Source organism: Asterias amurensis, chromosome 8, assembly GCF_032118995.1.
Source record: "Asterias amurensis chromosome 8, ASM3211899v1".
Taxonomy (NCBI): domain Eukaryota; kingdom Metazoa; phylum Echinodermata; class Asteroidea; order Forcipulatida; family Asteriidae; genus Asterias; species Asterias amurensis.
Genome location: NC_092655.1, coordinates 14,681,515 through 14,697,099, shown reverse-complemented (window position 1 = coordinate 14,697,099; position 15,585 = coordinate 14,681,515). Strand labels below are relative to the sequence as shown.

The 15,585-nt window shown below is 40.5% G+C and overlaps 1 protein-coding gene across 2 annotated transcripts in view; it reads left to right on the top strand.

Moving 5' to 3' along the window:
- The window catches only part of LOC139940558 (uncharacterized), a 55,242-nt gene extending 40,306 nt beyond the window's left edge, over positions 1-14,936 (top strand). For both annotated transcript variants that reach the window (XM_071936859.1, XM_071936858.1), the window contains exons 17-19: positions 1,250-2,294; positions 6,484-6,562; positions 12,747-14,936. In XM_071936859.1, coding sequence (XP_071792960.1) covers positions 1,250-2,294; positions 6,484-6,562; positions 12,747-12,843 — 1,221 coding nt within the window. In that variant the 3' untranslated portion in view covers positions 12,844-14,936. The remainder of the gene's footprint in view (positions 1-1,249; positions 2,295-6,483; positions 6,563-12,746) is intronic.
- Positions 14,937-15,585: the final 649 nt, after the last annotated feature.

Genomic DNA, 15,585 nt, shown 5'->3' with positions numbered 1-15,585 from the left:
ACTCACCATACTGTCTTATTTCATTGCTTTTTCCCAGCCTATAATAATGCTGTCTATTCTGTTCTTTATTACCTTGTATATTGTATCTCTTTTTGTTATGTCAGTATATAGATGAATGTGATTTGAATTGATTTGAATTGAATTGAACGCTTATGACTGAAGAACAACTGTGCATTAATGTATATTTGGTTTGCGGTAACACCATGTGTGTATCTACTTGCCAGGTAGAGTTGTTCTTAGGGAACTGTCTTGCTTTACCGTGTGGTGTTACCGCAAACATAATATACATTGATACCTCACCATGCAATGCCTCAAATCCTATAACTGTGCATTATTTGTTGTCAAATCTTGTGCCCTTTCTGTTGTCCTTGCTGGTTCAAACCATAACACCAAGGCCCCAATTCATAAAGCATGTCAGGACAAAAAAACTTGCTAAGCACAAATAATCTTGCTTAGCTAAACAAGCTTTACCAGCCAGAATACCAACAGTTACCACTGCTGCGACTGGCACCCCACTTATTTCTTGCTTAGCAAAGAAACTCGCCTAGCAGTATTTTTTTGCTTGACAGCTTTATGAAATTGGGCCCAGTATGCTTATGAAGGAATACAATAGGATTGACAGATGTGGCACAAGTACCATTCCACATCTCTCGCGGCTTTTTTAAAATGAATTGTTTTGCATAGTATTTGTTATTCCCCAACATTGAATCCAAAGGGGCACTTGGTGTTTGCCTTGGTTGCTTATTTTCTCATTGCATTATATTGTTTGCCTTTTCCACTTGTATATTTGCATATTCTACTTGTACTTGTATTTGACTTTTCTACTTGTTTATTTGCCTTTTCTACAAATTTGAATAAATTGCCTTTTCCACTTGTTTTTGTCGTTTCTACTTGTATTTGCCTTTTCTATAATTATGTATTTGTTGAGTCACTTTGTTTGACTTTTAATTTTTATGCGAATAATGATTGCCTTTTATATTTTTGTATCCCTCTTTTTAATCTTGTAAATATCAATGTAATTCAGCTTATGTACTGCAATTTTGATGTGTAATATATATTATCAATGCTAGGCCTAATCGTAAATTTATAATACCTATCATAAAACTTTACTTGGAAATCTTACCTTTATGGTTTTTTAAAGTGTCATTTGGTACTAATCCTAATAATGAGATATGTTAGCGAAAAAGTAATAATGGTTCTGACGCAAATCTGAGATATCACCCAGCAACTTGGTTCTTCTATTTTTCAGGCTGAAGAGAAAGCTAAACACGACGAGATAGAGGAAGTCTTGAGAGGTCTAGCGAGGGAAGAAGAAAAACGAAAAGAGGAAGCTGCAGCAGCGGCAGCTGTGAAACTACTACAGAAGCAACGGGAGCGTGATAGAGTGGAAAAACAGCAGCAATTAAAGCAGCAGCAACTAAAGCAGCAGATGAAAAATGGCAAAACGGAGGCTCCGTCATTAAAGATAAAAAAGAAAGGCACGCGAGATGGTGTCTTGCAGCATCCTCAGCAACAGCAACAACAGGGTCCTAAGCAGCAGCAGCAACAGCAGCCGCAGAAAAGCAGCCAAAGCAATGGTACGTGTGCTGCCTCGGTGCAACTGAAGCAGTCCGCTAGTCGACAGTCTCCAACTAAGCAGGTCGCAGCACACCAGGCAACCAAACAACAGCATCAGGCAGTCCCCAGTGAAAAACCCAATGTTTCCACAAAGGCTTCAGCCAACAAAGAAAAGAATAAACAGCAGGGTCTGAAGCAAGACAACTTAACAACAACAGCGGCACAGCAGCACAATAAACAATCAGAGAAGAATCAGAAGAACCAACAGCAGCATCAAGCCAAACCAAAGCAAACCGCAGAGCAGGACGGCAACTGTACCAACAATCTGCAGCAGAACGGCAAGTTAACCATCAAGAAAGGCACGGAGAGCAGCGGTGGCGGCGACAGCAACGTCCCATCCAAGAAGACCACAGCAGCACCCACTGCCGCCAACCCAACAAAGGGCAGCACTAAGAAGCAACAACCAGAAAGCCAGCATGAGAACCATCACAAACAGAAAGAGGACCTCAAGCACAGAGCAGATCCAAAGGAGAAGAATCACGTCATGGGGAAGACGCCCACCCAGTGTCAACAACAACAACAACCATCCAAGAAGGTAGACGGCCAGTCGTCTGTCCTTAAACAGGACAAGGCGGCCATTAACGGCATTGGTGGGGACTCTCAGGCGATGAGCAACGGCAGTCTGAAGAAGAAGAAAAAGAAAAGGAGTTCTTCTGAAAATCCTAATGCTTCCATTGGTGAGTAGATCTTTTTAATCCAGGCTTTTTTAATTTACAGTACGTTTGACCGCATGAGGGCGTGTGTGTGCCCCAAATTTACGTGATGCGAACAGGATTTTTGCGCTGTTTAGTAATATTCACAAAAAAATAGTTAATGGCCTGATTTTTTAAGCCAAGCAGAGTCTTTCTCAAAGGCTAAATGACAACACAACAGACATGAACCGGTAACTACCGGTAAATGTAACATAAAGCAGTCAAGTGGAAATACATGAATAGAGAAAGAGAGAGAGAGTTTTAAAGCACACAGCAAAAAGCAAGGGGTAAACAAATGATTAATTATCATACTTATTTGACCATTGAAAACAACATACACAAATATAAAACTGTTGTTATGGTGCCAGGGGTGGATTTCACAAAGAGTTAAGACTAGTCTTACATGTATCTCTAGCTAGGTTGAGTTACTTGTCCTAACTTAGGACTAGCCATACGTTTTTAATATCTCCTAGGACTAGTCCTAAGTTTAACTCTTTGTGAAATCGACCCCAGGAAGTTTGCCGTTGAAAGCATCCTCATACGGTCAAAATTACAATCAATTCATCTTGCTTGTCTAAGACAGCAGTCTAATATTGCAGTACTGATTTCCTACTTCATCAAATCCAATGAAGGGGAAAAGCCAAGTACATGTAATGGATTCATTTACCCGTCACCCTCTCGTCATACTACTTGTGCTTGGCTTGTCCCCTTCATTTCATCTGATGAATTAGTTGTTGCTATGAAAGCTCTTGCAGTTCTTCATGTAACTATTTGGTCTTAAAGTGCTACTACACTACCTTTCTTGTTTTATATATTAGACTAACGCTGCTTTTTTGTAGTATTGTCTACTGGTTTCCTGTAAACTCTGCAGGCATGATACTTCATGGAGGCGATTAGCAGTGGTGGCGATTGCCTCCATGCCCCTGGTCAGTGCACTGGTGCCCTTGAAATGCTCCAGTAGAATATTACATTTTCCTCATAAGTAGCCCTTTAGCAAGGAGAAAATGCCTTGGTACCTTTCAAAAACGAAGTATACAGGTCTGAAAGCAATACTTGCTTCATGCAGGCCTGATTCTTCACAGATGCAACAGGGGCGATTGCCTCCATGCCCTCCATGCCTTGGTGTCCTAGAAATGCTCTAGTAGAAACTTACAATTGCCCTTGCCCTTTCAAAGACGAAGCATACAGGCGGGTATGTGGCATTGTAATTATGTCCACTCGACAAGATTTGCTTTTGTCAAAGTAAGTTATTAAATTCCGTTCTCGGCAGTAATTTTTAATGACAGTTGGCCTTTGGTTTGAAGGAAACCTAGAGATGTACTTAAATGTCAAGAAACTAATTGGACATGGATCTTGATTTGATTCCTCAGCAAATAATTCCATCCAGCTGTGGTCTCATTTTAGAAGTTTCTCGTAAAGGCCTATATCTTTGTAAATTTGTTTGTTCCCTTTTCAACCCAATAATAAATCTTAAGCAAAACTGACTGGGTAAAGTTTTGAAAATTTGGGGTTTCAGAACAAAGATAAATTGACTCGAGCGGGATTTCAACCAACGACCTCTGGGTTACTGTGCTGCCGCTGCTCCACAAACTAAGCAATATAGCCCTATCTTGGCAGTTTCCCTTTTTTGTCAATATAATTTGTTTGTTTTGGGTGCAAGTCAGAAGTCACACAACGGCAATTCCAAACCCTTAAGTTTTCCTTAGAATAGATTTGATTTTGTTTTTAAAAACTGTTTCCATACTTTAAGGGAAAAAGCAATAGGGCCTACATGTACCTCAGATGAAGCAGATCATTTTCAATCAACTGTTAAGTTAAAACAAAAGAGAAGATTTGGCAAACACAAAAAAACAAAACCTTAATGGTTCTGAATGACCTCCTTTAAGACACTGGACACTATTGGTAATTGTCAAAGACCAGTCAGTCTCACTAGGTGTATCCCAACATATCCATAAAATAACAAACCTGTGAAAATTTGGCTTTTTGCTGACATGCCTTCTATTTGTAATTCAATTCATTAAGTCAGTCCCAGAAGGTAGAGCAGCGATGTTGGCAAGACTTATTTTTCATTTAATGAGAAATTTGATTGCCCTATTTTTTTTCTGTTACCAATGAATGGTACAGCATGTAATCAACACTAGCTCCAGACACTTTCTACCCGTTTTCAAACAGACACTGAAGAAATATCGCTTGAAGAATTACAGCCATGACAGTGGAACAAATTTAATACATACAGACGGCACATTCCAAGTTCTGACTAATGTATGAATTACGTTTTGTGTTTGCGCGCATTCATGTTTTCGCAGCATTCACTTCAGTTGCTTCCCATTCTGCCTGATTTCTTGAGAGAGAGAGAGAGAATCCACCGCGCAATAAAGTCCAATAATTTCCAAGTCACGGCTCACGCCACACGGTGTAATGTTTGCCCACAACCTACACACATTAATCATGTGGACTTCCAGGGGGTATAAGTAGCCTTGTTTGACAGGAATCCTCTCTCATCGCAAATTGTTTATCCTGAAGGTTGTCTGTCACCGCTCTCCATTGGTTCCAAATTCCATTTGCCGCAGGGAAATTATCTCTAGTTCGAAAATGCAGGGTGTTTCTTTCCTCGCCCTGGGTATCCTCCCTTAACATCTCGTGGGGAATTAGAACTATTGACAGACGTTTTGAAAGCATTCACGGTTAGACAATGAAGTGATCTACGAGGATAACCGATATTTGTTCGGGGGACGGCTTTGTTTTCCCAGAAATTGGAGATCAAAATCCCTGCTCCGTATTTTCCCCAATCATGTTCCCAAGTTAAACACAAGAAGACGCTGTCGCCGCGTAACAAGTGGTTTCAGGGGCCTTTACATTATTGATTCTCTAAACCAAGTCATTCTCTCCAGAAAGTTGTTCAAGTATTTCAAGAGTATTTGTCACTCTTCTGCCAGATGTAAACATTATTTTTGGATAGAGATTGTTGACAGATATTTTCATTCCCAGTCTTTGCCAGTAGAAGCTATCGAGCAGTCATGCACATGTGGGAATCTAATTCGGGATCAGTGGTGTTATTCATGCAGAAATGGTTTGCGCAGAATCTTTTTTATAATAAAGCCTGGTTTATACTTCCTTTGAATGCGAATTTTGATGTCACATGGCTGTTTTCGCAGCGAATGTTACACAGGAGTTGACAACCGTTGCAAATTATTCATAGCCAATTTTGTGCGCCAAAATTCACTTTGCATTTGCATTCACATGAAGAATATAAACCGGGCTTTAGTTGATCTTGCAGGAATGGTTGGAAACACTGCCCCTGGTTTGATTGCGCGGATGAAACTGCAGAGCGGATAAATTCTGCCAAGAAAAGATCGCATGCAGTTGAGCCAATTGAAGATTCTTTGGCTTAAACTTTCTTTATTAATATTTGAACATGCATGTAGCTGAGCTAACAAATAAGTCTGCTCTAATACAGCGGTCATGACGGTGGTTTTTAATTCCTGTATGCTGCCCGCTTCCTGTAATGAATATTTATTCTGTAGACTTTGGAGTGAAATTCAGCAGGTGTTTTTGATGGCATTTTGTCGAGAGCCAGGCTCTCCTTCCTAGCATCCAATTAGATGTTTTTTCTTTCACATAGCAAAGGCTTGAAGGATCAAGAAGTAGATTGTAATTGGATTGAGATCCTTTTGTATGTAGCAAAGATCAATTTGTGAATGGACAAAATCGAAGGATGAAAACTGCCCACTCCCCAAAAATGTGAATGGCGTCGAATCTTCATGCCATGCACACATTCATGTTCTGTATCTGGGCTAATTTGCACAGAGCGAGTGTGACGGACGAAAAGCGGATACTTTTACTTACATGTACTAAGGTGGACTGTGTAGTGAAATCCCCAATCAATTTGTTATCCCTCTGCACAGTTTACAGGTTTAGAAACTGTTGTCTGAACATCTCTATAAAGACTAATTTACGTCCTCGTAATTTTTCCAGATTAAGCAGATGTGTAACATTGGTAATGGTCAAAGACACTTTAAGTAGGCCTAACCAAACATAATATATGAAGTAAGAAACCAGTTAAAGTTTAAGCTCGATCAGTCATTGGAGTTGAGGTTTTAAAAAAATGTGGAAAAAAACCTTACACGTTTTCATCGTTGAAAACTCAACTCTGTTTTTCTTTTTCTTTGACTAGATGAGATCTTCATGCCAAAGGAGAACGCAGACATGGCCGAGATGGATGAGACAGAAAGAGAGATTGAGGACTTTAAGAGGTACGTCAATGTTTTTATCCCTTCCTCTGTGAACATTTCATCGTGTTGTTCCATTTTCCCCCTCCCTTGTGTCTCCCATGTGAATTGCACGCATTTTTGTTCTGTTTGTGGACTTCAATTTCTGATCCATTGAATTCCTAGGCTTTTATCTTCTTTTAAATCGCTGTATAAACATTGTTGTTCAGTAATGGAAATGCCCTTTACAGTACTAATAAATGGAGAAAGAGTTTTTGATAACTCTGTGTTTATAGAGCTTTAGTACATGTACATGTGTACATGTACTGTAGTACACACTGGCAGTGCTGCAGCTGCTTCTGGTCACTGACTGTTCATCAGAACACAACGACAACGGAAATTATACAGCAAGGTTTGCGGCAACACCATGTTCATTGAAAAGGAACCATTAGTTTCAACTCAATGTTTCGATTTATAAGTACGCTCTAATCATTTTCAGGAGAGAGTGGAAAACAGAAGAAGAAAAAAAAATATTTTGTTTGCGGCAAACATGATATGATAATGCCTAACTGCTGTAAAGATTTGTTGTGATTTAGTAAGAGCCTATTGTTGTTGGTATGATTCTTATATCATTCTGGTAATGAAACCAAAGACCTTCAAATGTGACTCTTGAGAATCACTCCTAAGACTCGGGGGGGGGGGGGGGGGGGTTGTCTCGCTTAGTAGAGTTCCCACAGCTCTCGTGTGTGTTCCTTATTGTTATCCTCCTACATGTACACCATTGAACTTGCAAAGTTAGCTATCTTTTGCATTCACAAAGTTAGCTAGTTAGCTAGCAACAAAGTTAGTAGCAAAGTTAGCTACTCGAGTGAACTATCCTCATATCTTAGGTTAACCACTCAGCCACGACATGGAATGGTCTCCCATGCAATTACTGACCACAGCTGACTTATATATTATAACTGGCTCTTCCATACCCCTCACTGCCTGGAGTGTCATGGTCGAGTGGTCGAGTACACAAGACTCTGGGTTCTGGTGTTGTCAAGGTGTGGGATCTGGTCCCTGGTCTTGCCACTTGTGTATCTGAGCGTGGCTGAGTGGGAGTGGTCTACGTACACCAGGAGTGCGTTTTGGCGACCCCAACCAAAAACTGTTTCGGTTGTTGGTCGTTGGTTCTGCTGTAACCGAGTTGTGAGCTCGGTTACCATTTTGGTTATGACGTCAGAAACAGTTTTTGGTTGGGGTCGCCAAAACGCACTCCTGACTCTGGATTCTGGTGTTGTCAAGGTGTGGGATCTGGTCCCTGGTCTTGCCACTTGTGTCTCTGACAATGGCTGAGAGTGGTCTGTGTACACCAGACTCAGATTTTGGTCTTGTCAGGCTGTGGGATTTGGGTCCCCGGTCAAGGCACTTGTGTATCTGAGCGTGGCTGAGTAGGAGAGGTCTACGTACACCAGACTCTGGATTCTGGTGTTGTCAAGGTGTGGCATTTGGGCCCCAGTCATGCCACTTGTGTCTCTGACAATGGCTGAGTGGTCTGTGTACACCAGACTCAGATTTGGGTCTTGTCAGGCTGTGGGATTGGGTCCTCGGTCAAGGCACTTGTGTCTCTGAGTGTGGCTGAGTGGGAGTGGTCAGAGTGTGGGTTTGGCACCCTCTCCCCTCATGGCACAAGTGTGTCCTTGAGCATGGCACTTCATCACAATTGCTTTTGTCCCCGTCAGTTGGGACTTAAAAGCCATCATAACTGTGTGTTCCTGTAATGTACGTAAAAGAATCCAGTGAAACACCACAAGAGAAACTGATTAGGTATATTTCTAATAATTTGGGGAAGAAAAAAAAATTGTTTTACTAGAGCCGGATTTGAACCACAAACTTCGGGATTCAAGTGCCGGTACTCTATCAGTTTAGCTATCCAGTCCTAATGTAGGCAATCTCCCTATTTTGTAAATAATAATATTTTGGTTTGGGGGGTGCCAGTCAGAAGATATGCAATGTTTAATTGCCTTGTAGCAAGGGATCAGACCCAAGCTTATAATACAACCTGGCAAGCAGCAGCCAGGGGATCACTTTAATGTCAAATATCAACTAAAAAGAACACAGTCCGATAATTTGTGCGGCTTAATGTGAGGATTCAATAGAAAAGAAGAGAAGTGTTTGCCGCAGTGTTTTTGCAATGCTTGTGTACACAATGCGCTGTATCATGTTGGCTAATCTTAACAATGTGCTATAAATGGGTCTCATGTAGTTCAAATATACATAGTGTAGCTCTGAACACCTGTCAAAATAGTCATTGCTTTGAGACGCCCATTGGGCATCATAATAATAATAAACAGGACATTTATAAAAGCGCCTTTAACCAGAGGATGCAAAGCACTCAAAAAAGAAAAAGAAAAAAAAGGAAGAGAAAGCCAGATATATGGGGTAGGGGTGGGGGAGGGGACAGACTGGATAAACTCGGATTAAACGCCACCTGCTAAAAGATGGGTCTTTAGGGCCTTTCTAAAAGGAGTGAGACCAGTTGAGTTTCTTATATGAGGGGGAAGTTTATTCCATTTGCCGAAGGACAGAGACTGAAAAAGCTCGGTCACCGGCCTGAATATGAAGCTCAACAATTTAAATAGTTAGAGTTGCAACACATAGCCAAAACATAGTATTTTTTGTTCGAGGGATACACAAGCCTACATCCGTATGGACTGTAAAAGGGGCAACCCTGTTTCAGCCCTAGCTAGGAGTAGGTGGCAAAAAAAATTGTTGCCCACACCTTGAAGTGGCCTTCAGGCCTTATGTGTCTGGCGACGTGCATGAAAAAAAATTAAAAATTATATGCTGCCAACTCTCCCAGATTCTGCCCTGAAAATAAACTTATCTTCCCATGTTCTGATGAGCAAACTTGAAAATCTGTAAGTACATGTATGTACATTGTAAACATAGGGATAAAGCAAGGGTCGTGGGTTCGAATCCCACCCAAGTAAGATGCCTGTGAGATTTTTTTTTACAGAACTCGGGAAAGTACTGAGTATACAGTGCTAACACACATCGGTGTATGGATAAAAAAAAAAAAAATTAATATTCTTTATCCCCGATGCAAATTTAACATATCTTATTATACATTGTAAACGTTTCCCATATAATGCTGAATTTAAAAATATCTCTGTGATTCTTGTACAAGGGTGAACATTTCCCTGGTTGGTTTACAAAAGTCTCCCTGATGCAAATGTAAGGCAGCTCTGTTATAAGAGTCTCATCTTATAATTGTTGTGTATTTTCTCTCTCTGCCGTTTCATTACCTCTCCCTCAGTCTTTTGCCGTGCCTCCCTCAAACACAAATAAACAACTACCGTGCATACTAAACTTGAACCTTTTGGCGCCCGAACATGTCCTTTTTGAAGTGAGTCTCTTGAACATGAAGAGGAACAGCTGTGTTAACCGTTCACCATACCCCCTGTCTATAAAACCCTTCCTCTTTCACTGCATGTTCTTTAGAGCTTGTTTTTTGTGTCAATGTTTAGTTAAAAGTTGTAGGATCTGCCGTTGTTTAATGAGCTGCTATGGTTCAGCGCTACCTAAATAAGTCAAGGAACCACGCTGTTGATAAAACATGTGCTTGAAACAGGAATGGAATTGTAAAAATTTAAAGAAAATAAAGCAAGAAACATTGCTTGTTAGTTAAACGTTAACTTTAAACTTTGTCAAATGTACTTCTGACACAAAGTTGCGGGGGAGGGGGGGGGGTTCAATTTAGAATTACTTATAGAATTTTAGGTTCTAATTAATTAAATAGTGTTGCTCTCTGCCAAATTTTAGCTGAACCTGCTGGGAGAGCAAAAAAGTGCGCAATCTGCAAATTTGCGCTCTGTTTGTACAGCAGCTCAAGTTGATGATTCTGATAAACTGCGTGCAATCTGAAGATTGTGCAAATATTGTAGATTGCGTTTTTTGTACACACGAGCACGATTTGGCAATGCATTGTCGTTAATTTTTATTTTTTTCCCGGTCTGGCCCCAATGTGTGAGAAAATGGTTGCTGTGCGTGTGAGCGTGAGACAGAGCCCAAATGCTAAGGCTCACGCCTAATGCGTTAGACTTGGTAGGTCTGTATAAAGACTTAGTAGGGCTGTGTAAAGTAAGACTTTGATATTATTATTATTATATTATTTTTCTGGAAGCCAGTATTTACATGGGTTGAGGAAACTTAAACTCTATCATTCAGCTTCACCTTGTTTCCTTTTTTCTTGTTCTTCTTTTTTGCCAGCTTTTTTTTCAGGCAATCAATTGACACTATTGGTTGTTCTGAAGCCAACCCCAAAATAGAAATACGTTTCATTCAAGATTTTTTGGGAATGAATGAACAATAGCTGGTGTACCCTTCCCCCGTTTGATTAAGTAAAAGAGTGGGCGGTTCTTGACAAATCAGAAAATAACGGAATTGTAATGTGTATGGGAATGGTTATTATTATCTCCTGTCAAAATATTGAGACTAATAATATCGGTGATTTTAGCCCCCAGCTAAATGGAGCCAGGACTACATATCAAATACCATATACTGGGTGGTTCTTTGTATATTGCCAATTGTACACACTGCACAGTTGTAGCCTGGTTGTAGCATGATAAACAATGTTGAAGAGTACTTTTTCTGATTTTGTTTCGATTTCATTTTTGTCCCCCCTTTTTCTTTCTCATTTGATTTGTCTTGTATTTGTTTTGAAAGTCTGCACCATCAGCTCAGGTGGAGCGTCTTTCAAAACAGTTCATCTTTTTTTTTACGGACAGGTGATTCTTGAATTAAATTTTATTATTTAAAAGAAATGAAAGGAAAGACGATAGTTTTTCTTCTTCTGAAAATTATGCCTGGGGTCGTTGAGGCTGATCCGGCTGATGAAATTTGCAAAGAAAGATTGATTTCATCATTGGTGTATGTTTGTGTGCGTTTGGGGGGAGGGGGGAAATGAAGCCAAGGGGATTCTGTAACAAATCCCATTTTGTGCTTAATATGACACATTGTGAAACCCCCCCCCCCTTCATGTCTCCATTGTGTGCTTGTAATCTCAGTATGTACTTCTCATGGAGTTATATATAAGAACTAGAGGGCGCACTGGTGATGCTGCTAGCACAAATGTGACAGGACCGCCAGGAGACACGATCGCCATTCTGTACGTGCATTGAAAATGAAGTACACGTTGGAATTTGTGTTTATTGAAATTGCTATGCGGTGCTATTTTGTCAACTTACAAAATGGCCGCACAGACACATGCTGTGCACTGCTGTTTTGTCAACTTAGAAAATGGCTGCATGTGTGGGGTATATAGGCCAGTGCGCCTTCTAGTTCTTATATATAACTCTGTGGTACTTCTCTAGATTATAGGAGGGGTACACGTACTTCTGCACAAGAGGAACATAAGGCCTTTTCACACTACAGATCCATTTCCCTGGAAAAGTTTTTTACCCCACCGCCACCCCAGTAACCGTTCGCACTATCCCAATTTGGTAGCTCACGGGAATACTATTTCCCAGCAATATGTAAGGTCGTCTCACAGAAAAATGTTTAACCCCGGGGTTAACTCCCTTAAACCTACCCCTGTGTGCAGGGTTAGTTATTTCCTTGAAATAAGTTATTTCCCGAGAGGTTTTTTTTGTAGTGTGAAAATATCGGAACACCATGCAAAGTTTCAAATGCTACTTGGTGTATATTGTACATGTTGCTTGACTTGATATGTTGGTTCACTTAACTACAAAAACATCGAAAAAAAACCTACGCAATGCTCCACTTCACCAATAAAGTGGAACGGGAAAAAACGTATCTAAGTATTAGGCCTACAATGTAGATTGTTCACATGATGATTGTCAGTACTGTTGTCTACATGTGTCTACATGGGGCGTGTCATGGCCGAGCGGTTAAGCTCTGGTGTTTGATCAGCAGAGTGTTGGTTGGAATCCCGGTCGAGACACTTGCTATGTAAAATTGGGGAGGTAGTGCTTTCTGCTCTACCGGCTAGGCTTCGGACTGATGATACCCAAGCCTACATCCGTATGGACTGTAAAAGGGGTAACCCTGTTTCAGCCCTAGGAGTAGGTGGCAACGGCCTCTGGAAAAAAAAATAACTGTAGCCCACACCTTGAAGTGGCCTTCAGGCCTTGTGTGTCTGGCGAAATTCTGTTTGTGTGTGATTAACATTTTTGTTCTTACTTTTTTTTTTTTTTTTTTCCTCTCTCCTTCTTTCTAAACACAGATTCTGCATGGCGGCAACTCCTGCCCCCAACAAGGAGAAGGTTGTGTTTAGCATCAAGGAACTGACCCTGAAGAAGGGTTCTGTGGCTGCACACTGACCAATGACACTTAGGCATTGAAAGATCATAAACTGACCCCTGTACTTACTAAAGAAACTATCGTTAGCCTCATATTCATCAAGTCATATTGTGGACAACCCTTACGCCCGATTCGTGCTTCATGCCAATGTTTATGCGATTCAAATGTTGATGTCTCGCAGGAGTTGAGTACAAGTCAACTGATACAAATTATTCGTTGCAAGTTTGTGACGTCAAATTTCGTATCGCATTCGCAGGAGGTATGAATCAGACATAAGATTAAGAGGTCTTGATGGTGTTGAAATGGTAGACACTCTAAGATAAAGATAAGGGAATGGGAGACTTGCCAGGTAAATCAAATGTTCTGGATATCATGCGCATACTCAGAACTATGCGAACATTGGAAAGTTACTTTGTGAGTCTGCTGCCACCTAGCATTCCAAAGTCTCCCATTGCGATAGAGTAGATCGTTCAACACCAAGAAAACATCAATACCCAGATTACACAGAACATTGTTGAAAGGGAGATGACCCCTGATTTCCCAACCCAAGCTGTTGGCTTGTAAACCAAAAGGTCAGTCAGATTTTTGGACAATGAGTATCAAAAGAGAATACTTCTTGCGACAATTTTGACTGAAAGAGCAATTTACCTGCACTGTATAGGTTTAGTGTGTGACTACATTTATAGTAATGAAAAAAACAAAAACTTGAGTACTCTGGAGATGTGTTTGGTTGATTTGGGAGTAATATTGCGAAAGACGAGTCACTCGGATAATTTGTTTTCTTTTTAATCAAGCTTTTCACTCGTTGTTTGACAATTTTTTTTAAAGAGGAAACAAAGTATTGTAACGGACGGTTGTATTAAGAATTGCTGATGAATTTTTAGACAGAAGTTTCTGTAATTGTAACTAAAAACTTATGAAGTTGTCGATGATATCGCAATCAGATTTTTTCATGTAAAATGTCTGGAATATATTTAAAATTTTGACATTTCCCCCCCCCCCCCCCAAAAAAGCAAAAGTTGTGTCGTTGCCTATTTAAATGTCATCCAAACTTGTTATTCCCAAACTGTGGCATATGCTCCTGTACCTATAAACTTTGTAATCCTATAACCAAAATTTTTTTTTCACATAATAATACTAGTCCAAGTTGTAGCGGTAGCCTTTTTAGAAATTTTTTGATGAATATTCATGTTGTTATAGAGACATCCACTCATGTTCCTTATTGGTCAGTGTGCTAGCGCAAGTTCCCCCCTTCAGTTGGATCGTAGCAAGACGTCGTCTGTGAAGAGATTTTCCAGAGAGGAGGCGGAGCTAGCGTGTCAATGAACCCTAGTTGTGGATGCAGATGTATGGAAGAGCATGGTATTGTGTAAAGCTCTCTCTGTGACCGGTTCAAATTGGATTATCAAACCAGTTCAAACTGGAATTGACCCAGTGTGAAAACGTGGAGGAAATTTGAAGTTGCAATCAAGGATTGCAGTTGATTGTTGTTTGCTCGTGATTGCGATCAGACAAAGAAGATATCACAAGGAGTTCATGCCAGAGGGGTGTCTTGGCTAGCTTGCAGTCCAGACATTGGAGTTGCAGGTTTCTCACTGTGACCTACTCTCCTACATATTATGGTTTGAACTTTGAAAAAAAGCAAAAAGGCATTATTGATGGAATTGGTTGACCCAAATTAAGTTTGATTGACTGGGCCAGCAAATAAAACCGGACCAGGGCACATCAGACTGGTTTCAACCAGTTTAAACTGGTTTAAAGGGGGGGGGGAGGATATCACCAGACATTGGCGAACCCACTTCTGGTGAAGGCTTGAAGCGAATTGAATTGAATTGAATTGAAATGTACAGAAGAAAACAAAATGTGAGAAAAATAATAATAATCTTGTGCCTTTTATTGACTGGAGAACATACTTATGCACTCACTGGCAGTTATAATAACACAAACAAGTGTTTTTTCTTTCTAATTGGTAAGAGCCTGTGCTAAGCGTTGCAAATTGTGCTGCGGATTAAAGTCAAACATGTGCGCTTGGATTATGCAAATTGAGTGGTGTCATATGACTATTAATAGTTTAATATGAGGATACACCGGTGTAGTTAATCACCAATTACATTGATCTGCACTGCAGAGTCCTATGCTGAGACCTATGCTAAGCAGCATAGTTTATGCTAAGTAGAGGCTGCAAACAGAAGAGCAATACTGGTGAGAGCATACTCTGCCTCGTGTACGACTTGTTATACAGCCTGGTATCAAGTACTGAATGCATTGTAGCTGTTGTTAAAGGTTCCGTGTGTAAAAAACGGGCCGAGGTTGCTTGCGCTTTACCAAAATCAATGGATTCTAAGATAACCATCTTTAAAACCATTTTGAAAACTGTGACGTGTACGATAATGTAAAGGTGTTGTATTGACCAGTGCTGGTCTGTTTGTCTCCAAATGCTGTTGAGTTTTTAAACCGTTGTTAATGAAAAATGTTCGACCGCAGTGTTAAACAGATTCACACAAACTACTCTTCCTGTAAATGTAATAAACAGTTGTTGTATTAAAGTAGGCTGGATTGGCTGTGTATGATTGAGTTTAATTCTGAAAAAGGCGCACTCTGTGTGTGGTTTGTGTGAGAAGGCGAGTCTAAGAATACCCTGCTTCTTGGGTGTGGGTTTTGGGCCGGGTGTTGGTCGATCAGGAAAGTGGGCAATTGCTGCATGTCCTCATTACTGCTTGATCATAAAAAGATGACCTGGTTCTCGCCTTGATGCCCATGGT